This window comes from Acanthochromis polyacanthus, chromosome 14 (assembly GCF_021347895.1).
Source record: "Acanthochromis polyacanthus isolate Apoly-LR-REF ecotype Palm Island chromosome 14, KAUST_Apoly_ChrSc, whole genome shotgun sequence".
Classification (NCBI taxonomy): Eukaryota; Metazoa; Chordata; class Actinopteri; family Pomacentridae; genus Acanthochromis; species Acanthochromis polyacanthus.
Window position 1 is genome coordinate 32,331,435 of NC_067126.1, and position 25,516 is coordinate 32,356,950.

The 25,516-nt window shown below is 37.1% G+C and overlaps 2 protein-coding genes across 3 annotated transcripts; both read right to left on the bottom strand.

The window, feature by feature from the left end:
• Positions 1-5,566: 5,566 nt before the first annotated feature.
• Positions 5,567-11,574, bottom strand: prkra (protein kinase, interferon-inducible double stranded RNA dependent activator). The gene is made up of 8 exons (XM_022211309.2): positions 11,324-11,574; positions 10,744-10,919; positions 10,150-10,231; positions 9,402-9,483; positions 8,989-9,106; positions 8,804-8,898; positions 8,535-8,697; positions 5,567-6,557 (listed from the first exon to the last, which is right to left on the bottom strand). The coding sequence occupies exons 1-8, from the start codon at positions 11,359-11,361 to the stop codon at positions 6,400-6,402; spliced, it is 912 nt and encodes a 303-aa protein (XP_022067001.1). The 5' UTR covers positions 11,362-11,574; the 3' UTR covers positions 5,567-6,399.
• A 1,415-nt stretch (positions 11,575-12,989) lies between these two features.
• Positions 12,990-24,476, bottom strand: casp10 (caspase 10, apoptosis-related cysteine peptidase). 2 transcript variants are annotated; one of them, XM_022211312.2, is made up of 15 exons: positions 24,234-24,476; positions 23,564-23,841; positions 21,595-21,700; positions 21,137-21,272; positions 20,139-20,203; positions 19,957-19,999; positions 18,519-18,583; positions 18,314-18,353; positions 16,422-16,441; positions 16,288-16,318; positions 16,111-16,182; positions 15,893-15,987; positions 15,673-15,793; positions 15,060-15,558; positions 12,990-14,478 (listed from the first exon to the last, which is right to left on the bottom strand). In XM_022211312.2, exons 2-15 carry the CDS (start codon positions 23,836-23,838, stop codon positions 14,295-14,297), a joined length of 1,752 nt encoding a protein of 583 aa, XP_022067004.2. In that variant the 5' UTR covers positions 23,839-23,841; positions 24,234-24,476; the 3' UTR covers positions 12,990-14,294. The 2 variants fall into 2 exon arrangements, with proteins under 2 accessions (XP_022067004.2, XP_051814494.1); XM_051958534.1 differs by lacking the exons at positions 19,957-19,999; positions 20,139-20,203.
• Positions 24,477-25,516: the final 1,040 nt, after the last annotated feature.

Consider the following 25,516-nt stretch of genomic DNA (forward strand, 5'->3'; position numbering starts at 1 on the left):
ACGTCACAGTTTAGTATGTCGTTTGAAAATGGGCAAAAAATTTAATTTTTTGTCCGAAAATGGATAAAAACATCATAGTTTCGTATGGCGTGTGAAAATGGACAAAAAATGTCATAGTTTAATATGTTGTCCGACAATTGACAAAAAACCTCATAGTTTAATATGTCATCCGGAAATGGACAGAAAACGTCATAGTTTAGCATGTCATCCGAAATGGACAAAAAACGTCGAAGTTTGGTATGTCATCGGATAATGGAAAAAAACGTCAAAGTTTAGTATGTCGTCCAAAAATGAATAAAAAGCGTCATTTTTTGTCCGAAAATGGACAAAAAAAGTCATAGTTTAGTATGCCATCCGGAAATGGACAAAAACGTCATAGTTTAGCAGGTCATCCGAAATGGACAAAAAACGTCATAGTTTAGTATGTCATCCGATAATGGAAAAAAAACGTCGAAGTTTAGTATGGTGTCCGACAATGGACAAAAAACATCATAGTTTAGTATGTCTTCCAGAAATGGACAAAAAAAAGTCATAGTTTAGTATGTTGTCCGACAATGGACAAAAAACGTCACAGTTTGGTATGTCGTCTGAAAAATGTCATTCATTGCCAAAAAGGACAAAAACATCATAGTTTAGTATGTCGTCTAAAAATGGACATAAAACGTCATAGTTTAGTATTTCGTTCGAAAATGAACAAAAAACATAATTTTTAGTCCGAAAATGGACAAAAACGTCATAGTTTAGTATGTCATCTGAAAACAGAAAAAAAAACATCATGGTTCAACATGTCGTCCGAAAATGGAAAAAAAGTTGAAAATTAGCATGTTGTACGAAAATGAACAAAAAATGTCATTTTTTGTCTGAAAATGTACAAAAAGGTCATAGTTTGATATGTCATTCGAAAATGGACAAGAAAACGTCATAGTTTAGTATGTCCTCCGACAATGGACAAAAAAACTTCATAGTTTTGTATGTCCTCTGAAAATGAACAAAAAATGTCGAAGTTTAGTATGTTGTCTGAAAATGGACAAAAAAATATCATAGTTTAGTATGGCATCCAAAAATGGATAAAAAAACGTCATTTTTTGTCCAAAAATGGACAAAAACGTCATAGCTTCGTATGGCGTCTGAAAATGGACAAAAAGTCATAGTTTAGTATGTCGTCCAAAAAACGTCATTTATTGGCAAAAACGAACAAAAACATCATAGTTTAGTATGTTGTCCGAAAATGGACAAAAAACATCATTTTTAGTCCGAAAATGGACAAAAACATCATAGTTTAGTATGTCATCCAAAAACGGAAAAAAACGTCATAGTTTAGTATGTCATCCGAAAACGGAAAAAAACGTCATAGTTTAGTATGTCGTCCGAAAATGGACAAAAAAAACGTCATTTTTTGTTCGAAAATGGACAAAAACGTCATAGTTTAGTATGGCGTCTGAAAATGGACACTAATGTCATCATTTAGTATGTCGTCCGAAAATTGACAAAAAATGTTATAGTTTAGTATGTCGTTCAAAACATGACCAAAAACGTCATAGTTTAGTAGGTCGTCCAAAAGATCACTAAAATGTCATAGTTTAGTATGTCATCAGAAATATGACAAAAACATCATAGTTTAGTATGTCATCCAAAAACGGAAAAAAACGTCATAGTTTAGTATGTCGTCCGAAAATGGACAAAAAAAACGTCATTTTTTGTTCGAAAATGGACAAAAACGTCATAGTTTAGTATGGCGTCTGAAAATGGACACTAATGTCATCATTTAGTATGTCGTCCGAAAATTGACAAAAAATGTCATAGTTTAGTATGTCATCCGAAAACGGAAAAAAACGTCATAGTTTAGTATGTCGTCCGAAAATGGACAAAAAACGTCATTTTTTGTTCGAAAATGGACAAAAACGTCATAGTTTAGTATGGCGTCTGAAAATGGACACAAATGTCATCGTTTTGTATGTCGTCCGAAAATTTACAAAATACGTCATAGTTTAGTATGTCGTCCGACAATTGACAAAAAACGTCATAGTTTAGTAAGTCATTCGAAAATGAACAAAAAATGTCATAGTTTAGAATGTTGTCCGGAAATGGACAAAACATCATAGTTTAGTATGTTGTCCGACAATGGACAGAAAACGTAATAGTCTTGCATGCTGTCCAAAATGTCTCTAAATGTTATCGTTTAGTATGTCATCCAAAATATGACAAAAACATAAAAATTTCGTATGTCGTCTAACATATGACAAAAACCTCATAGTTTATTATGTCGTCCAAAATGTGGAAAAAAACATCATAGTTTAGTATATGGTCCAAAATATGACAAAAATGTCATAGTTTAATGTCTCATCCAAAATATCACTATAACGTCATGTCGTCCAAAATGTGGAAAACACGTCATCGTTTAGTATGTCTTCCAAAATGTCATTAAAACATCATAGTTTAGTATGTCATCCAAAATGTCATTAAAAGGTCATAGTTTAGTATGTCATCCAAAATGTGGAAAAACAACATCATATTTTAATATGTCATCCAATATGGGGTGAAAATGTCATAGTTTAATGTCTCTTCCACAATGTCACCAAAATGTCATAGTTTACAATATGGTCCAATGTGGGGTTAAAATGTCATAGTTTAGTATGTTGCACAAAATGACACTAAAACGTCATCGTTTAGTATGTCGTCCAAAATATGATAATAATGTCATAGTTTAGCATGTCGTCCAAAGCGTCATTAAACATCATAGTTCAGTATGTCATCCAATATGTCATTGAAACGTCATAATTTAGTACACTATATTGCCAAAGGTATTCTCTCACCTGCCTTGACTATGAACGTAAGTGACATTCCATTCCTAATTTATGGGGTTCAATATGTTGTTGGTCCACCCTTTGCAGCTATAACAGCTTCAACTCTTCTGGGAAGGCTGTCCACAAGGTTTAGGAGTGTGTTTATTGGAATTTTTTGACCTTTCTTCCGGAAGCGCATTTGTGAGGTCACACACTGATGTTGGACAGAAGGCCTGGCTCTCAGTCTCCGTTCTAATTCATCCCAAAGGTGTTCTATCGGTTTGAGGTCAGGACTCTGTGCTGGCCAGTCAAGTTCATCCACACCAGACTCTGTAATCCATGTCTTTATGGACCTTGCTTTGTGCACTGGTGCACAGTCATGTTGGAAGAGGAAGGAACCAGCTCCAAACTCCCACAAAGTTGCATGTCTAGGTGCTTGACTTTATACACCTGTGGCCATGGAAGTGATTGGAACACCTGACGGCCTTTTGAAGTCCATGGAATGTATCTTGCATATGTTTTATTAAAAGTTTTTTTAAAAACTAATGTTTTTTATGTTCATTATGATCATGTCTTTACAAATTCCAGAATTATTTATTATGGAAATAATCACTTATAAAAAAAAAATGACTGGATATCACTAAAATGTCAACGAAATAACCAGCCGAATAACAACCACCCTACCACAAGTTACCCATTATAAAAACACCTCTCCAGGAAGTGTATTGATTCCAGATCACATGACCTGCTCCACATGATGTCATTTCCTCCTGAAGAAAAGACTGGAAAGACTCCAAGGCTTTCTGAGCTATTTAATATACAGTATGAATCAAGTGTGGATTTATTGCATGTCAACAGGTTTACTACAGTATCTTTATAAGTAACTTTCGATTTCAATTTTACTCAATTGTGTGTGTGTGTGTGTGTGTGTATATATATACACACACACACACACATATATATATATATATATATATATATAATATTTTGAAGAATCTTTCTGTAAAAATGCCATGTGGTGTTTGGTTATAGGTGGCCATGTTGATTTTAGGCCTGAAAACAGCAAAAATGTCAACTATGTTACAGAAAGTCACGCAATTATATATTGATTTTATTTATTATTAGTCAAAATGTGAAGCTTAAGGTTTTACTCAATCTTCAATTCCTTTCAAAAATCACAAAAATAACTTTCTGGCTTTGTCAGTTATTATAATCCACAAATTACAGATTTTATTTAAAGACATTTTCACCACTCCTTTTTACTACGGACAAGAGGTTTCTCATCTGAGTTATTAAACCACACAAATCAAGACTGAATGCACCCGGCACTGGCTGTGATGTAATTGGCTTTGTACTAATACTGCAGGACGTGCTGCCCAATAAATGGATGGCTGTCAAGTGGTCTACTCCCAGGAGGCATTTCATTCAATAACACTGCTACAGCTCCTGAATGCACCGCAGCAATCTCCTTTCAGCACAGCCTATTGTATGTTAGAACGGATTCTTTGGTACTGTTAATGAGGAATAACACTCGGAGACAAGGATGACTCAGAGTCAAAATATTCGTTTAAGAATATTTAGTAAAAACACATTGGATAGTACAGAAATGCATGCATGCAGACTCCCTGTTGTTCTAGCTGACAGCAGATTGACTAGACTAAGACAATATTCCTCTGCATGCAGCTGTTCACAACAGAGAGTGAATTCTAAACTCTTACATGAGTTTTAAACTAAGAAGATGTTGTCTTCTGATTGGTCCGCACTTGAGGAAGGCCTGCCGGATGTCTTCAGTCTTCGTCCAATCCGAGCCGTCTTCCTCCTGTAATGAGTGTCAGCTCCCTGTGACCTTTACACAGACTTTAAGAGCTCTCCTCTCTGAGATCAGAAGACTCTGTTCCATTTGTGCTGAATTAAGCATTTTATTGATTCAGTTTTATTCAATCTATATTTTAATAACAATATCAATAATTTAATTACACATATACGGCAGATCTGAATGATTGTATTCCTTAATCTGATTTTAATTTAGGATCCTCATTAAATAGTATAAGATTCCTCTGCTTATCCACATTTTACTGTTAATTTAAGACATTGCTGATTTCACTTCCTTTTAAGTATCTTTCTCACGAACATTATAATTTAATCTTAATTCCCCAATATTGTTTACGGTCTAATACTTTAACTTTTATTCCTGTTTAAGCAACTGACCTTTACTTAAACCTTTCTGCTCCTTCTCCGTCCCCAGTGCCTACGTGACACTCAGCACATCTCTGAAACCACAGACCCCCCCTGTTCTTCAAGGTGCTCCATCCAGTTTAACGGGTGTTGTACCTTTTTCTCTTAAAACTGTTAACTTGTCTTACTTTTGTCTCAACCTGTCACTTGAGGTGAGAGGGTAATTTTCCCCCAGCCTCCTCTTAAAGGTCAGAGGAAACCACAGGCTTTTTTTTTTAGCTAAATAGAGTGTGAAATATTCACCTTAAGTCAACACTTTCCTTAGGTTAGAAGTTAAAGCTTAAACATTTCTGCACAAATCACAATTTTCAGGTTACAAGTTAAAGCTCGAACATGCATTCATAGGCACTCTAGTATATTTGATTATAGGATTAATACAAATTGCAAACACACTGATATATAATTGAGTACATGATACAGTTAAATGAAGATTAATAATGATTATATGAGTAATAACTAAAAGAGTAATTAAAGCATTTAATAGTTTTAATAGATAGGTAAAATGCATATTCCCCACATGTATGAGCATTAACAGACACCGACACTCATTAACATTTAGTCCTTGGATTTATTTTTCTGCATACACGTGTTGCTGTTGCTGCTATTATTCTCCACCAGGGTTCAGTTCAAACAGCACTCAGTAAATGTATTAAATACATCATGTTTTACTTCTACATACAATGAGGCACACGGCAAATAAAATGCGAACAAACCGGTCAGGAATATAAAGCAGTTATCTATTTTAAAGTCAACCAGATAAAGACAGTGGAGTTGTGCTGCAGGTTGCATACTGGCAGATGGAAGAGTGGAAAAAATAAATTATATTTTTAAGTGGATCAAAATGAAGCCCACCCATTCTTACAAAATTCAATTTAATCTCTCTTTCTCCCTCTCTCAGTATATCACTGCTGAAAAACTAAAAACATTCATTCAATCAACTGAAGACTAAAATCATTTGCATCCAGATGACAAAAGAGACCAACACTTATTGTCACTACAGCAACACTGTAAAAACAAACTTTTAAAGCAATGACAGGTCAAGCTATGCATGTAAAAAAGATAAAAACAAGTCTTTCAGAACACTGTTTCCTGCATCATTTACACATTTACACTGACATCTAAAGTGAAACAGATTGGCATCTTAACAGCATGATGACAAAAATTTAGACTGTTTTGGCTCTTAACTTTATAGAAGTTTCCTCACAAATACAAAGTTGCACAACTAAAGTCAATGTAGCTTAGTTACTGTGGAGCTGGTTCTGCGTTATGATATGCAGGGTTAAAAAAATATACCTGGACCTTATATCGCAGGAAGACCTCATTATGACTGAGCATCTGCTGATACATGTGACAGTGTAACTGAAGAGACGGCTGGTGGGGTTTATTTGCTGGAGGCCATGATCTTGATGTACTGGAGGGCGCTGTGTGCGGCGTCGTTGTGTGCGTTGCTACAGGAAATGCCTGTGCCGTGGCACACGGTGACGGGGGAGGTGGACAGCTCTGCCAGGCACTGGTACTGGCCGTTCACCGTCAGCTCATCTGCCAAATGGTCACACAGGTAACAACATGAGATTTCTGCAGAATACTGACATATTTTACAGCAAAGTGCTTTCAAATCAGGTAATTATACTTTATCCTCCATCATAGAGGATGCTACAGTCCATTAAAAAATCCTAAGGTTTTCTGGAGATCACCCTCTGTCTTTAATTGCATTTATGGGTTGCTTATACAACCCCACAAAAAAAAGAAAAAGAGGGGAAAAAGTGAAAACTTATACTGGAAGTCTACATAAATATTCTCCATAAAATTCTTATGTACAGTTTCCTTCACACACATCTCTGGTACGGCTGGCGCGAATAGCAATTTCTGGGCTCCGGTTGTTTGGCCCCGATTAATGACGAATATCCGAATATTCTGTTCGGTTCGCATCGTCCGCTGGGGGTACAGACGAACAGACATGTCGAATACCAATCGTGCGATATCGTCCGATGGGGGGATCCAAATATTCAGATCTCAAAATACATATTCGGATACCACCGTCACGACTGAATATTCAGATATTCTGGCCCAGCCCTTATCTCTGGTTGTTCAATACATCACAGTCATACAAACGTTTGAGAAACGGGCTCACACAGTTTCAACAAGAAGAACTTCTATCACTCTTAAACTAGAAGTTATGAGACTGGAATGACAAGATTTAAACTGGCAAAATTATAGTAGTACCATCTTGTAAAAACTGTCACAAGTTGGGTTTGTTTCCTACAAAAGTTTTCCTGAAAACAATCTATTGTCTGTTCTACTGCATCATACAGTGCTGAATAAATAAACTTCAGCTTTCAGTCTTCAAATGGAAAGTGGCTATAAATGACTTGCTTTAGTGCAGAGGACATTCTGTAAGTCCCCATAAACCATAACTTCATTATGGTCCCTATAATGCACAATTTTATTAAAGGTAAAAGACTCCCAGTGAATGTTTTCTCTTTTTCACTACATTTTTTCAAGCTTAAAACGATCCCTTTTATCACAATGCAATCAGAAGTCTTTTTCACGCACGCATATTTATGTTACAAAAATTTTTAGCTGAGAAGTTAGTCAAAGTACATATGTTCATTTGGACAGAATTCATTTAAAATGAGAATTAAATTCTCTTTTCTCCAGTTTCCCTTTTGAGGAGGGCAAAATCTGAGAAATTTAGGAAGCGCTACAACATCACATGACTACTCAAGAGCAGATAGCAAAGTAAAAGGAAGAAGAAATAGAAAAAAGGCCTCCGCTTATACAAGGGTTAGGGTTAAGTAGTATTTTCAATATTTGTGGCAAAGTCTGCTGTCACAGACTGGATTCCTGGTGGCCCTCACATGTACAGAGATTCAGAGGAAACAATGCAGCCCATAATTCAGAGCTTCTGCACTGCAAAAGTGTTTGCTTGTAGTGTGAGGGATTCTCAGGAAGCGTATTTTTGTAATCAGGGTTACTGCTGACAGCAATCCTCTATCAGAAATGTGTCAACAAATCAAGACAATGGTCATTTTTGGCATTTTGTTTCAATTTGCTAATTCATCCAGAATCGTGATTCTTATATGAATTTTTTTTCCACCCACCAACAGACACAGCTTTATCATTAATATTTGAGAACTACAGGTGACAATGAACAGTGCATATGTGGTAAAATACGAACCATCAAAAGATGCTACAGTGCTGTGTAATCTAAAGTTTGGCTCTCCTTGCATCTTTTTCTTGTGCTGCTCTTAGCTTATTCAGTAGGAGAGACAAAGAGGCTAAAACAGAGTGCAAGGGGTAGAAACATGGATGTATTTTAGGGAACTGAAATGTAACCTCTCTGCCAGTGTTGGTGTGTGAGTCTGTGTGTGAAAATGTGCATAAGAAACACACTGTAAAGCATTTTGTAGAACCTCGTGAAGGTTAAGAGACGCTATGTAAGTGCAGACCATTTCTTATTTAAACTGTTGCAAGTAAGTTAGCAGTACTTTTGAGACAGATGTAGTGTTGTCTTACCAATATCAAAGTATGTGACCTCAAAGCCTTGTTCTTTTGAAAGATCCAACATCATCTGAATGTAATCTGTGTTGGGAATGCTTAGCGGGCTTCTTCTCAGTGAAGACATCTTCTCTGCCGCCGAGTTCCTCAAGTTCTCAAATCGAACACTTGGTTTAGGAGTCTGGAAAACACAGCGAAAAATTTAAAAATTAAAATACTTCAAAGACTTTTCAGTCGCTAATGTTGCAGCTGTCTCTTGAGGTCGCAAAAGAAGAGAAGAGACGCACCCATGTGATTTCAGAACAGCCTGACAGACTTTGAAGCTTTGCCACCATTTTCTCTGCTGCTGCCTTTTTAGCTGCTTTTTTTGAATTTCCTACAGCTGGTAAAACACAAGAGGAAGATTAAGAACGGAATAAACCATGTAAAATTGATAACAGTTTAGAGCATTTCACATAAAAAATATCCCAACCCTTCTCTGACAGGGACTCCATTCGACAGGTAACGGTGAACTCTCTCTTGTGTGGTGGACCAGCCTCCATTAAAATTGAGTATTCAGGAAGGCGCCATCCTCTCTGCAACGCTAGCTCCTAACATGAAAAACCAAACAAGAAAAAACTCATAAGAACAGGGAAAGCAGCATTAGTATTTATTTTAATAGATATTCAAATTAAACAGGATGAACTGTAGAGCTGGATAGCGCTTAGAACTACAGCTGAGGGAAGAGACACGATTTTTATCTAGGATAATAAATGCATCAAATCAAACATATTTTTCAACGGAAGCTTGGGAAAGAAATCTATAAATACCCACAGACAGAAACTTGTTCATGCTTAAACAAACATGTAGACATACATAAGAAATGACAGCATAAGACTGACCCACCTGTAGTATGCCCACAGAGTTGGGATGGTTGTTTGTTTCTGCTGCGACACCGTTGCTGTCCGCAGACTTCCCAGCAACATTCCTGTTGGCAATTACATCAAAGCACATCACAGCACCACAGCTGCAACAGATCCACGCTAACTACCGGTCGTCTGTAAATCAGTTTGATGCACGCACTCTAGAAAATATAGAAAATATTGTCTGACGAATATTTTTTACCTTTCTTGTGTATGAGAAAAAATTCAAACATCATTTAAATTAACTGATTTTAATTGATATCTTTAAACTGATGTTTTTTTGTTCAGCTAAGAATCAAAAACATATTCAGTTTATTACCATTTATAACAACAGAAAGCTTTCACGATCAAAATCAAAACAATTTGCTGTATTTTTAAAAATTCTAAGCTCAAGCAGGGGTTTGCCACTCAAGTGTGGGATTGACTAATGATTATTTTCATTACTGATTTAAGTACCAATTACTTCCTTGAGTATTTATCTCAGAAAAGAATTATATTTTTTTAGAAATAAAGTTATTATACTAAAACTGTATTTACCAAAATAAAGTCAGTTTACAAAGAAGACAGATATTCCCATTTGGGAATCTGTAACTAGTACATTCTTGGAGCATTTTTGCTCTTAAAATAATTATTTAAACGAGAAATCCATTATCTAAATTGTTGCCACATAATTTTACATTTCACATTCATGTTAAATAATTATGTCAGCTAATTGTTTCAGCTCTACTCACACTATTCCAGCATCTATGTTCAGACTATTCAGTGCAGCCTCTGCAGCCTGGTGTTTAGCAGCCTTTTTACTGGGACCTTGACCTGAAACAAAAGACATTTAGACACATTATATTTCACATTCTAATATTAAAAACACAAACTTTTCAGTCCTCTTTTAAAGTTGGAAAACACACAATATATTTTTTTATACAACAAAATCAACCCTTGAGGGCACTGACTGGGATGGACACAGAAAGAAACCGAAAAAAACCCTGCTAAAACCTTTTCTTGCCTCATAAATGTGTTTCTAGAGCATACTGTTGTTGGAAGATGCTAAATACAGACTGGATTATATTTTCACCTCAAGACTGAGAGCTTTGCAAATCCCTCTCACCCTCTCCTCTGGACCTGCACTGTTCTCTGCCAAAAAATATACTGAGGATATATTCAAGGGTATACTGCTGCAAAAGACACAAATGACAATACAGCCAAAGTGAAAATATGTCACCAGCTGGGGTTCTCTCTCTGAATTATCAACATGTGATTTTCAGCTCCAAATTAAAGGTTTCATCCAGTTACAGTCAGGTGTCAATGCAGCAGGGCCAGGACTGAACCTGTGCAGCTGACGTCTCCGATTGTTACGCTGAAGACGAAGCTGGGCTGGTGGGCTTCTCCTTCAGCTTTCTCCATCACATACACAGGAAGGTTGCCATTTTTAGTGCCATATTCATGCAGGATCTGTATTGGTGTCTTTCCAGGGCTGGCTCTCTGCTCTTCATGTATATCGAAGCTGTGTATGTTCAAAAAGCAGACACAAATCTTGAACTAGGGCCATAATAATGGTGCTGTTGAAATGAAATTGATAAAAGGATGACAAACTAAGGATTTACAGAGTGATTAATAGCATCACGACTGCAAATGACAGGGCTACGTTATGGCATTTGACAATTACTGCAGCATAAACCTAAAATTTACAACTCACTAGAGAATTAAAACAGGCAGGTTTTGTATCTAAATACAATGACTGTAGGATTTATTACTTCTGTTTCAGCTCTCAGTAGATCACAGTCCGACTTTCAGCTTTAACTTCATAGCTCAACCTGATATATTTTAACCCATATTAGAAGATAATAAACCCTGTGAATGTTTTTGTAAACGGTCCACACTTGAAGTAGTGATAGTAAAAACACTAACCTCGTGTCGGCTGGTGATTGATAAACCTCTGTAGACATGACCACAACAAAAGGTCGTCAGCAGGATGAAAAATGACTGTATAGACAGCAAAATGCAAAAATAAACCCCTAAACACGGCTCTAATATATGTGTCCGGGCATTTGGATATCTAGTTGTGTTTTTATTAAGAAAATAAAGTGGCCCGTGAACGCTAACAGCGCTTCATCCTAGCCTGGCCGGTTTGACATATTATCAACATCCGGGTCATCAGCGGGTCAACCGGTGTGGACCGGAAACCTCTACCGCCCCCTGCTGGAGGCCAAATTACAAAATAAAATAAAAGAACTTGGCGGTGTAAACAAAAAGTTGCTAAAATATGAAGATAATAATAATAATAATAATAATAATTATTATTATTATTATTATTATTATTACTATTATTATTATATAATAACTTAATTCATATACACCCTTAAGAACAGTGTTCCCAAAGTGCTTTGACAGTTAAAACACGCAAACACACAGACAATCAAGCAAGACATAGGAGTCAAGTCAGAGCAGTCAATTAAAATAAATAGAAAAAATGACAATAAATTAAATCAATAATTAGCAAGATTAGCACACAAATTAAACAAAGGAACTAGGCAGTTTGAAAATTAAAGAACAAGACTGAGGGTTCAAATTAAAAGTCAAAAAATTTGAGTATTAAAAAATTAGAGACAACATCACACAAAGAACCAGGCAGCTAAAATAAGATGTTTACTTTTGAAATTTCTCAAACCCCCACACCAGAGCAGTCTCGGTGCTGTGTAAGGAACAAGATTGCAGTTTTTAAAAAATGTGATTATAGTTCATAAAAGAAACCAGTTCAGCGGATTTAAAAAAAAAAAAAAAAAAAAACTTGCATAAAACCTGTTACATACATATGACATATAACTGAAATGTAATATGCTGTTATTTAATTTCAAAGTTCTGTTCTTGTGTTTAATTTGCTTGTTTGTTGGACAAGATGTTGTGCAAACATATATAAAAAATAATAAACATTATTTCTATGGCATACTTCAAAAGTTGCAACGTGTTTTATTAAAAGAAAGAGCACCAATAAAGCATAAAATTAATAATCAAATGTTAGAAAATACAAGAAAACATTTAAAAGGGCACCATTAAATCTTCAGAAAATAATTAATAAGGTGTAGTAGTAATTTTTAACATATAGGGAGCAGGTGTAATTTAGCCAGAAGTGGAACTGCATCGAGTGTTTCTGAGTATCCTTGCTGCTGTTTTGCATCAAATGTAAATAAATGGGTAACGTTGCATCCTTGAGGAAAGTGTACGACGACTTACAGAGCCCAAAGTGAGAAAATAAGGGTGTGGATGAGCACTGGTTTGCCTTTGTGATGTATCAGCCGTGATGCAGCTTCCCTGTGATGATTTAATCATGGGGTTACAACTACAATCAGTTTTGTTTTCAGTATTTGTTGTTGCATAAAATGTCAGAAAACAGTGGAAAAAATACTTGAGGTAACCCCTTCAAATAGCATGCTGTCTAACTTACTGAGGTGTGAACTGACATTACAGCGAAACAAAGAAAAGCAGGAAATATTCAGATTTCAGAAGCTAAACACAGCAAGCAACAGTAAGATTAAAAACTCAGCAAGTCATTAGTGTAGTCGACTGCAACAGAATCTTTCGGCGTGAAGCTTTTTAATGCAAGTATAAAAACAAGAACCAGAGTCCATTTTATAAAATACAGGATGGAATCATGTAGAAAATATGTTTGGTTTGTCAAAAATTCTTGCATTTAAACAGACATGGCAGCTGTGTGTAGATTTATTCCTAGATATAAGATACAGTACATAATTTTTTCAAATTTTTTTATTTAACCTTTATTTAACCAGGAGAAATCCTGTTAAGATTAAAAACCAGTTTTTCAAGGGAGTTCTGTCCAAGATAGGCAGCAGCAAATACAAAACAAAGTTACAAAATTACGGTCAAAAAATGATTAAAATATGAACAAAAACAATCCCCCCAAAAAAATTTTTACATAAATTTACAAGCAAATTCTGAAAAACAAGTGCATGTCGTTGAAACAACCTTAAGAACTTGTAGTTTAGATTTAAAAGCACTCAATGAGATTCATTCAGTTCGTTTCCAGTCTTTCTGCAACATATTCCAGGGCAGAAGGTGCAGAGGAAACAACAGCCTTTTTGCCCAATTCAGTGTGAACATATGGAACAGAAAGCAACAAGTGATCTTGTGAATGGAGCGAAAGACGATCAGAACTTTTCTGCGCAGTTAAAGAGCAAATGTAGGAGGGCAGTAGTCCAAGTATTGTCTTGTATATGAAAATATACCAATGACGGATCCTTCTGGTGTCTAAAGCTGGCCATCCCACCTGAGAGTATAACTCACAGTGGTGCACTGACACTTTATAGTTTGTAATAAACCTCAAAGAAGCGTGGTAAACAGTGTCAACCATTCAAAGACATTGAGCAGAAGCATTCATATATAAAAGATCTTTGTAATCCAAAACAGACAAAAAAGTTGCAGCAACAAGCCGCTTTTTCACACTAAAAGAAAAACTAACTTGTTTCAAAAATAAAAACTCAATTTTAGCCTCAGCTTCGTCACACGTTTCTCCACATGTGGCTTGAAAGTGAGAGTCATCAATCCAGACACTCAGGTATTTAAACATATGAACCACCTCTATTTCACTGATTCAGTTCATCACTACAAAGATAAAAAATATCATTTAAGTGCTTATTTTCACAATGCTTTGAAACGAGTACGGTGGTTAAGATTTGTGTGTACCTGAGCATCATACCAACATGTCATACAGTGGCATCATACCAACATGTCATACAACCCTCAGAAAACAGTGGGACAAGCCTATACAAGCCTTTTTGGGCTTTTGTCAATGCCTCATGGCTTAAAAAAAGTCCAGCAGATTAAAAAAAAATCATTTCAAAGCAGTACGCTCATTTCTCAGAGATCATTTGTTGTGAGAGCAGACTTGTAACTCGGGCCAAAGATTCGGAGGAGAGGCTTTGGGTACCGGAAACACCACTTTCTTCCTGAGTGAGAAGGATGGTTGAGGCATCTGCTTGCTTGAACCAGCATTCTTCTTGCTAACGTCTGCATTCACCTTTGTCATGATAGACACGAGGTCGTACTCCCTGGGGAAAACAAAATATACAGTGAGATGGCCGTGTAGAAAAAGGGCTAACTTAAAATGAGATATTCTTTAATTTAACTATCACTGAAATGCCAAAAAGTGAACATCATGCAGTCAGTGTTATATTACTGACCTACTATTAGATGCAACATTTTACCTTCATTGGTCAAAGCGGAGTTAATTTTAATTATTTCATGTACTCTTGCTTACTAATGCAACATGTATGCACGACAAACTCCTAAAAATAATGTTTGAGACATGTGGGAGAAGGACGTGCAGCAAATGGGTCAACCAGTTGGGCCACTGGGGCGCCATCATTTTAACGGGCAAAGTAATGAAAGTTCATGAGAGTTTTTACTCACTGAAGTCTTAAAGCCACAATGCATTAATACTTGAACTTTCCCCACAGGGAACAACAAAGTGTTTATTAAGTTTACTAAAAATGAAGCAAGTCAAAAATGTAAGTAAAAAGTATCATGAATTGTAAATCAAAGAATGTAGTTTTGCAGCTGAATTTAGTTGGTTTCCATCGCCCAAAGAAATCACATTATGTCAAAATATGTGTTATTGTGATTCACTAACCTGGGCACCATCTGAACAAGGTTTTGGCACAACGATTGAATGAACCACGCCCCATTTGTCTTGTCTCTGTAGGAGACAAATAAAGGCACAGTGGCCATTCCCAGCAGGTGATCCGCTTTGGAAGGGATGGAGTCTCTGGCTCTTACAGCATCGCTACAAATACGACTGGATGTCCCGCTATCTGCCTCGATGTAGACAGCCCTCTGCTCAACGGAGCCCTGGCAGGCCTGGATGAAAAACAGCTTGGGCTTTTCTGCTAACGAGGGGCAGTTTAATCCATCAAAGGGGTCAGTCAGCTCGATGAGCTTGACTTCTTGCCCGTCTGCACCGTACACGGCTCCTTCCAGGCCGTGGCTGAGGACGCAGCATACAAAACAGTCCATCTGACTGTGATCTTTTCTGCTGAGCTCAGATACCACAGACAGAATCTTCCTCTTGTCACAATCCCTGTGTTTCTGTACCTCAAAGCCCAGCCACTCAAACACCTCCTGCAGACACTCTGGAAGAAGCACGGATGGATTTAAATGCATGCAAACTGTACATCTACACCCATAGCAGGGCTGGGAAATGTGTTTTTTTGTGAGAGTTTCAAATGAATTAAACTTTCACTTACTTTCATCAACCATGGTTCCCTCCCGATTCTTTAAAGTCACTATGGATTTAGAGAAGTCGTAGTTGTTAATTATCAAGCAGATGCCTCTCTTTGCTGAAATCATGGGATATGTTCCCAAACCCTACAGAGACAAATCAACATCCCAGATTAGACACGCGAAAGGAAGACAGAAATCACATTATTAGTTGCATTATGCATGTGTATGTATAGCTGTGTGCACCTCAATAAGTGTGTTTGTAGTCTGAGATGTCTGCATTCCAGAGGAGTTTGTGTTTTCTTGAGGTGACGCGTATTTCACAGCATAATGTTTCACTTCTTTAGGTCAGAAGGGCAGTAATTTCCCAAAAAAAAAAGCAATGAAAAATATCAATTACATTTAAATATTAAAAAGATCTGTGATTGTACTAATAGTTTAAAACAAAGGATACTTATAAAGACCTTCCAATGAGGCACATCTGTGAGGTTCAGTGTGTAAACTACTCAGGTTTTGTGCCAGGCCCTCACATTCATCTCCACCACGAAATAAATCAAAGAAAATAGAAGAATAGGAATAAATCAATCCATTGCATTTAAATTTAAAACCTAATTAAAAACACAACACTGTACAAAACTCACCAACAGAGGTGTTGGAATAATTCATGGAAGACTGTGCAGGATATAAGAGAAATTAAAGATGATCATTAAAGGCAAAAAAGACAGAAGCATCACAATTTAATGAATCATCATGTGAAGGAAATTTATGGACTTACGAGCGCCAGTGGTGGAAATGCTTCAAAATAAAGAAAAACGTATTTAGCACTGTACTTTTCAAGAACAGAGTTAAATGACTACATATGTTGAGTGTGTGATGGCGGTGAGTACATTTACATATCAGTGTAGTATTGTTATGTTGTTGTTATGCTGGAAAAATACATTTTTGTGGATTTGTTTCATGCTACATAAATACAAGACAAAGGAATTATTGTTTAACGGCGAAAATATTCATGATTTAAAAAATAAACTAACAAAAAGTAAGTTCTGCCACTTTAGATAAAAATGAAGATCTCTTAATCCCTCTGTGTTTGAAAATGTAAATTAACAAGCAGCAATGTTTTCTGAGATGCATATGCAGTGAGATTCACACTTTAAAGTCCTTCACCTTAACCCTTAGATGCATAAGTGGGTCTAAAATGACCCGGTGAGGTCATTTTTTTGGCAATATCTTTGTACTGAAAAGCTGTTATCATTTCATATTCCAGGTATTCCTCAAAACACATGGTTTTGATATTATTCCATTAAAAAATTTAAGTTACCTTTTGTCGTTTTTAAGAAACTATATTTATATTACTATCCCAAGCTTCCATAAGTGGGCCAAAAATGACCCACACCCTTATAATCTCATGGAAACCTGCGATTCTTTTCAATTGTTACTGTCAGGGGGCGGCATAGCTCAGTGGATAGAGTGGCTGCGGCTAATCCCCCGGCACCTTGTACTCATGTCGAGGTGTCCCTGAGCAAGACACCTAACCTCTAATTCAGTGGTTGGCAACTGGCGGCCTGCGGGCCAAAACTGGCCCGTCAGGAATAATATCTGGCCCGCCACATGATTTTGAAAATTTGATTTGGCACGGAGCCAAGCCAGTCCGTCAAGAAACTCGCGTGGTCGGCTGCTGCCGGGCATTTCCGCGTTTGCGCTACTGGTCAGACACGGTTGTAGCCAGATTTCACTGAGCAACAGTGTGTGCAAAACATGTGTGTCTCGGGAGTCATTTTTAATACATCTGTGATCAGAATTGAGACGTGTGTCCCAAGCAGCGGCGATCAGCTGTAGAAGCTCTGCTGCTCGCGGTATCGCCCCCCTGCTCGCGGAATCGGAGCACACCCCTCCGCAGGTTGGCCCGCTGTTCGATTGTTTACAAACATTTTGGCCCGAAGCCACATCTACTTGCCGACCCCTGCTCTAATTGCTCCTGATGGGTCGTGGTTAGTGCCTTGCATGGCAGCTCCCGCCATCAGTGTGTGAATGTGATGTATCATGTAAAGCGCTTTGGACAAAAGCACTATATAAATACAATACATTTACTGTTGACCACACACATTATGTCAAAAGTGTCGCCAATCAGGAAGATTATTTTACACAGCAAGACCTGATACATGTAAGTATTATTGACATATGTCCTCAGAAAAAATTATGTCATCAAATTGTTATTTTTCAACATATTTGCACATTCATGACTGTGTTATTATTATTTATCATCAAATTAGCCTACTTTACTTGCTTCATGCTTGAAGGGATGGAGAGCAGCAACAGTTTGAGGAAAAGAGTGGAAAAATGTCTACAAAATGGACATTCTTCTATTGTTGTTCTGTGAAATCTTTTTTTTTTCATTTTTTGTAAATGTTCAAAATCAGTTATAAAGTGAAAAATTAACATATTTCAAATATTAAATAATTTTTGTGTTGACTAAAATGTAATGCAAACAATAATACAAATGATGATCCTTAGCCAAAATGATAAAAACACATTCACCCATATACAGGTAATATTTGACCCACTTATGGAAGAGTCCAATCACTCATGCATCTCAGGGTTAACTTGATACGGAGATACAAGCATGTAAATACACTGCAGAGACAAACATGTTCATATATATCAGTTTACCTTGCATTTCAATGGAGCCAGTACTCTGGAAAGATGGTGTCTGAAAAATAGAAAAGAACAAACAGTCATTAGTTCGGTCGTAGTAAAAAGAAGAATACATCAGTAGCAAGGAGTGAGAGACCCTGTGAAATGTGAGGAGAATGTTGTTTTAGAAATGTTCTACTGCAGCTCAAAGTGACTCAAAGCAGTTCATGGAAGCATTTACCAGAAAGGAATTAGACGAACGCCTCAATGGACTCATTTCTTGAGCTATAAGGTTGGTGTTAGGTACTGCGGAAAAAAATAAAACAATAGTTAAGTGATTTGCAAGTCGTATGTAGCAAACATTAAAATCACACGGAGCTCAAATCTGTACTATATCTAGCAAGAGAGATAAACGGTTACACCATAATCACCATCATGCATCGCTTCCTGCATTTCTGCTTCTTTAGTCTGGATAAATTAGTAACATTATGGGTACAGTGTCGGTTTGATGTTAAATTCCTAGAACCAGGCGCCCAGGTATCTCAACTGGTTGAACAGGTGACCCATAAAGAGGGACTTTAGTACCCAACGGAGCCCTTTACTGCAGATCCTCCTCCCATTCCCCTTCAGATGCTGACAGTGCTTTAAGACCCTCACAACCAGCAAAGGACATTTGGTCAGATTTGCATGTGGTTAAGACATTTTAGAGTTAACAGAGACAGGCCTAAAAGGCAGCTGAACCTGGTGGAGTGTGCGGCAGTTGCTAATTCTGAATTGTTCACCTGGAGGTAGCAGACATTTAGAGGGCAGGATTATACAAAGTTTCGGTTGGACAACTGTAAGTTTCTCAGCTAGAAGGCAGCAGCTCAGTAAAACTTACTGGTTTGTAAAGCTGGGAGGCTATCTATCTGTGAAAGGGCTTGAAGAATGACAGTGGGAATCTTCATCATATCTTAACAACTTCTACTTTACACCTCCAAGTCTATAATAAACAGTCACCAGTGGATTTTCACGATATGAGACTTTGATGGATGTGGTCAATACTGTCGCCCAATAATTCAGGGCGGGATGGGCGATGTGATGACTTTTTAAAGGTTTTTTTTTTATTTTAATCTCCCAATGATGCAAAACAAATTTTGTTTTACAGCTCTTTCATTCCCTAACAATTAGTTCCAGGCTTACTGGCGATTTAGTGTAATTAAGAAAACATTTTGTTGTAAATAAAGACAAAGCACATTGAGAGTTATTAGTTAGATTGAGTGCAGAGTTTATGATTAGATTTCCAGAAAAAAATACTTTACAAAAGAAATGCTTCATTCAAACAAAACAAATATATCATTATATATTTATAACTGAAATTTTGTTGACAAATGTTGGATTGTGTGCTGCCTCCAGACAAATGTTTTTTTAATGTGGTGTTCCAAATTAATTCTTCTGGTGCTGTTCTGTATTTTTCTTTTTAAATTTTTCAAAATGTTCAAAATCCGTTATAAAGTGAAAATAAACATATTTCAAACATGAAATTATGTCCAAAATGACATAAAAACACGTTGATTCTTATACGGCTCTTATGGAAGTGTTGGGTCCAATCACTTGTGCATCAAAGAGTTAACTCGATATGGAGATACAGGCATGTAAATACACTGCAGAAACAAACATGTCATTATAAATCAGTTTACCTTGCATTTCCAAAGAGCCGGTTCTTGGTAAAGATGGGGAAGTCTGATAAAAAAATAGAACAGAACAAACAGTCATTAGTTTGGTCGTAGTAAAAAAAATAATGCATCAGTAGCAAGGAGTGTTTTAGAAAATGTTCTACTGCAGCTCAAAGTGACTCAAAGCAGTTTATGAAAACATGTACCGGAAACGGAAGAGACGAAGACCTCGGTCGACTCATTTCTTGAGCTATAAGGTTGGTGTTAGGTACTGTGGGAAAAAATAGAGTAGTTAAGTGATTTGAAGGTAAGTTATTCAGCAAACATCATCATCAAATGGAGCTCAAATCCTTACTATATCCAGCAGGAGAAATAAACTGCTAGAGTATAATCACCATCATGCATCGCTTCCTGCATTTCTGCTTCTTTAGTCTGGATAAATTAGTAACATTATGGGTCAAGTCTTGGTTTGATGCTAAATTCCTAGAATCAGGCGCCCAGGTAGCTTAACTGGTTGAACAGGTGACCCATAAACAGGGACTTTAGTACCCGATACAGCAGCCTAGGTTCAATTTCAACTCACGGACTTTTGCTGCAGGTTCTCCCCTCATTCCTCTTCTTATTTTCCTGTCTGCCTCTCAGCTAACCTATTTAATAAAGCCAACACAAGGCCAAAAAATAACTTAAAAAATATCCTACAATCAAGGAATTGGCATGAAATAATGCTTCAGGTGAGAGAAATTTTTTCCCTCTTTTTTTAAAGTTACTTCTTTATCCTTTTAGGCTCTATTATAAAGCACGGTGTAAACAGACAGAAAATGTGGGGAGAATAATAACTGAAGGACCTGCAGCAAAGGGCCATGGGGTGGATTCGACCCCATAACTGCTGCCTCAGGGAGTCAGGGACTATAGCTCTTGTTTACAGGTCACTCGTTCAACCAGTTGAGCAACTGAGGCACCCAAGTGAAAGTAATTTACAGGAAACAGCTGTAAGTAAAGCAATCTCATGTGATGTCTTGCCAGTGCTGCGTCTCTTCTGCTGCTGTCTTAACGTCACCACTTCCCCTTCCTCTTTCTGTCTCAACCTGCCTCCATCTTGTCACATCATTCTTGAATTCTAAGTGAATTCTTTAACAGTAGCCCTGCTGTCCCCAGTGTCAACTTTGTGTCCTTATGTCTATGTTTGTCACTGCACGTAGCTTACCCTGCTGTGTTTTATACCGGTTGATCTCTCTATTCAGCATGGGACACACTGACTCAAATATGTTCTCCAGTGTGTTTAGATTAGTGTCAGTAATGAGGTCCAAGTGCTCCATTTCCAGGAAGACTTCCAGCGTAGTCTGAAAAGTTAAACAAATTTACACTTGACTCTACTATAAGGTAATATGATGCATGTAGCTGAGGTTAAATTCTAATTTGGACTTCTTATATCCTTCACAATTGTACTTCATAAGACAATGCCACACGTTATGACACTGCAGCACAACAATAGAATAGAATATGTATGTTTGCAACAAATCATTTTTTACCAAAACACCATTTTAATCCAGTTTGGCCACAGAGGATTTTGCATCTATGTCATTTTTATGACATAACAACTTGTTATTTTACACAAATGTTGAACATTAGTTTCAAACAATGAAACTCTGAAGGAGGACTTACAACACTGTCCTCTAGTTTTCTACGTGGGAGCTCTTTGTTTAGCAAGAACTTCATATCTCTTAACCGATCATCAGTGATTTCCTCAGACAGGCTGTAGAGCAGCTTCCTGGAATTAAAAAAAATGGGTCACTGCAGTGTGATGAGGCATGATTCAACATTTTGGGAAATACATCTTGCCAAGTTCTGACTGAGAGGTAGATTGATGCAAACTGCAACATGTAATCACTTATCTGAGCGTATCCTCATACCGGCACCTCTAAGGCTTGCTAATTACCAAGTTACATCCTGTTTGTAAAAATGACAGCGTGTTGTTTAACAGAAATCCTGCAGGAAAGCTGTTGCCAGGCAACCAATAAAAACTCCAGAAAGTTACTGCTTAATGCCAACAACATCCCCAAGATGTGAAAATCTTGCTTTGAAATGTGTTTATTTAACTGGAACACATATTTGAGGATCCATCAAAGGCCCAGTGTGTAGATACTAAGGAATCTATAGACAGAAATGGACTAAAATATCCATAATTTTGTTTTCATTAGTGTAGATCACCTGAAAATATTAAAATTTGTTTTCATTTCCTTTTAGATCTCCGGATACAGAACCGGTCCTCTTGACAGTTAGTGTCAGGTGACGGGAGTTTGTCTGGTTCTTAGATTTCACACTGCAGTTTTAAACTTGTCCGCTGGCTTAGAATGACCTACACATGTACTGAACAGGGGGATTAATTATTTTAAACAGAAATTTGTCAGTAGACAAACTATAGAGATTCATTTGTAGCCAGTAGGCTTGCACACTCCAAATGCCATTAGCGGTACAGTATGCCCACATCAGGAGTAATCTGATAGGGGAAGAAAACCAATATTCTAATATTTGGGAAATGATAAATTAATAGCATATAGTAAAAATGAAAAATGAACAAAAATAATGAAAATCTTGAGGTTAGAATTCAGAACAACACAAATTCTAAATCAAAACTTTGTTGAAATATTTTTTTACACTACCATTCAAAAGTTTGGGATCCCTTAGAAACGCCCTTATTTTTGAAAGAAAAGCAGTTACTTCAATGAAGATAACATTAAATGAATCAGAAATACAGTCTAGACATTGTTAATGTAGTAAATGACTATTCTAGCTGGAAACAGATGGTTTTTAATGGAATATCTACAGAGGAACATTTCCAGCAACCATCACTCCTGTGTTCTAATGCTACATTGTGTTAGCTAATGGTGTTGAAAGGATAACTGATGATTAGAAAACCCTTTTGCAATTACGTTAGCACATGAATAAAAGTGTGAGTTTTTATGGAAAACATGAAATTGTCTGAGTGACAATAACTGTTGTACAGAAAAACTGTCTAAATTCTCTGATTCCAGCTTCATAAATGTGAATATTTTCTGGTTTCTTTTTCATAGTAAACTGATTATGTTTGGGTTGTGGACAAAACAAGACTTTTGTCATCTTGGGCTTTGGGAAACACTGATCGACTTCAACATTTTTCATAATTTTCTGACAATGTATAGACCAAACAACTAACACATTAAGTGAGAAATCATCAGTCGATTAACTGCCAATAAAAAAAGGCCTGGTGTTAATATAGTATAACCCATGAAATGTGTCCAATCAGCTGTAGACAGGACAGAGTGGTGATTAAGGATAGAGAGGAAGAGCTGCAACAGAACCACAGTTGCACATTTCAAAATTAATCTATGCCATTAGAAATTAGATGTATAAAACTGCCTCATAAATGGACAATGTTAGCACATCTGAGGATTGGCCAGGCCGCAAACTACATCCCGAGTTAGCAGTACACAGATCGACTGCTACATCAGCCCGCTTAATTTCTTGATCTATCTCTTTCCTGTCCATCAATTCACTACATTTGATTTCTTTCACTACTCTGCACGTTTCAGTTGTTTCTCTGTGACCTAAATACTCCACAAAAATAACGATAAACAGAATGTGGGCCACCCACCTGTAGGGAGAGATGAGACTTGTGGTTTGCAGGTCATTGAGTCTGAGATCACGGAGCAGACGAGGTCGCTGGATGGTGAGGAGAAGCTCCTTCAGCAGGTGTGGTTTCTCAGGTGACAGCTGATCCTGGTCCGCCAGGCGAGAGAAAAGGTCGCTGGCCGACTCCACAGTGTTGGGGTTTCGGCCCAACAGGTCAGTGCAAAGAAAGGCTAAAGCTTTTATGTCGTCTCTGCTCAGGGCCTTACCTACGTCTAGCAGTAGCTTTTGGAAATCCATTTCCTGTATTCAAAGCAAAATAGGAGATTCAACCAGATGTGTGGTTTCTCTTAAGCATTTAGGCCTGCTGCTAAAAGCTGTTCCTTCCACTTTCATTGATGCAAACAAACTGAGCACCTTTTTGTGGCCTTTAACCACTTTGTCAACATGTCACCACTTATCCGGCCTGAATATAATGAGGAAGTCCAACAGAAAATCAAACCTCACCAGGGGAAAAACATTTTAAGTGTCTATTATGCAATCCCAGCAGCAGGAGTTATTAAACACATGACATGAACACTTTAACATATTTACAAAAACTTCCCTTACATTAGATATTTATTTATATATATTTAACTTTATTTAACCATACAACCACATTTTTTCTCCATAAAAGTCCTTTTGCGCGATCTTACCAGTGTTCAGATGAGTTTTCAGCTGGTCTGATTGAAAAGTACATCGGTTGTTCACTTCAACATACTTCCAAAGTTCTGTAAACGACGCCGGCTGCTGAAATACACGTCGTAAATCCCCATCACGTACTTCACACAGTGACTTAGCACTTCAGAAGCGGGATATGTCTAAACATACTCCAAGAACAGAGAAACAGAAAGTAAAAAAGACAGCGTGCGAAGTCGCCACAGCCTACCGCGCCTCCTGGCTGACGTAACGACCTGTGACGCACCTAACTTTATTTGGGCATCATCAAAGGGCACAAACCTAAACTTAAACCTGGCTCCTCCTAATTGTTTTGTTTCTTTGAGTGTCATTTAATTGTTCACTTTATCTCCTCCTCTTGTGTGATGTAAAGTAGAATATCCCTGGCATTTTCCTCTTTGTTGTATTTTTGTGTAAAATTGCAAATAAAATTGATTTTTTTAAAAAGGGCACAAATCTGTTTGGTAATACCTTCTGGGTGGCTGACAAAGCAGTTTAATAATTATTCTGATTGGACTACTGTTTGAAGTCCTTTGTCACATAAATGAAAGCTCATCTGTTTCTTAAAAAAGAAAAAGAAAAAAGACTGATCCTTTAATTTTATTGCTAAATTAAAGGTCCCATGTTTTGACTCTTTTCAGGATAGTCAGGAATGTCCCCAGGGCGTGTCTTGTATTTACAGCTCAAAATACAACAGAGATAATTCATTTTACTGTGGCTGTATAACCCCTGGTTTTAGAGCTAAGCAGACTGTTATGGAGTCTGTAGGTTTAAAGGTAACTAAGCTGCTGCTGTCCACGCCCTCTTCAGGAAAAAAACTCTTTCTGCATTTGTGATTGACAGGTGAAGAGCAACACAATTGACAGGGCCTGACATAAATGAGGGCATGAGACCAAAAATTTCTATTGCTACAAACTTTCTTTGAAATCACAGCTGTTGTTTTTAACTCATGTGTACAGTGAGTCTATCAGACAATGGTGTGGTCATGAAATTAGTGTTTTAGTGATGCAGAGCTACTGGTTGGAGAACAGTTGGAAAGTGGCTGTTTGTAATAAACATTGAACACTGTAAACATGGATTTTCATTATATAAGACTTTTGATGGATGTGGTCAATGCTGTTCACCAATAATCCCAGGAGGGATGGGCGATGTGATGACTTCCAACCTTACTGGCGAAAAAGTGTAATTAAAACATTTTGTTGTAAATAACGATAAAGCACATAAAGAGTTATTAGTCAGATTTAGTATAGAGTTTATGATT

Excerpts from the sequence above, each read along its gene's own strand:
- prkra (XM_022211309.2), bottom strand. The coding sequence starts at position 11,361 with ATGTCTACAGAGGTTTATCAATCACCAGCCGACACGAG. Across the intron at positions 10,232-10,743 it reads CGGAGACGTCAGCTGCACAG|GTCAAGGTCCCAGTAAAAAG; the intron begins GTTCAGTCCTGG and ends CTTTTGTTTCAG. Across the intron at positions 9,107-9,401 it reads ACTCTGTGGGCATACTACAG|GAGCTAGCGTTGCAGAGAGG; the intron begins GTGGGTCAGTCT and ends TTTTCATGTTAG.
- casp10 (XM_022211312.2), bottom strand. The coding sequence starts at position 23,838 with ATGGATTTCCAAAAGCTACTGCTAGACGTAGGTAAGGCCCTGAGCAGA. Across the intron at positions 16,319-16,421 it reads CATTTCCACCACTGGCGCTC|TCTTCCATGAATTATTCCAA; the intron begins GTAAGTCCATAA and ends TATCCTGCACAG. Across the intron at positions 15,559-15,672 it reads GGGAACCATGGTTGATGAAA|AGTGTCTGCAGGAGGTGTTT; the intron begins GTAAGTGAAAGT and ends TGCTTCTTCCAG.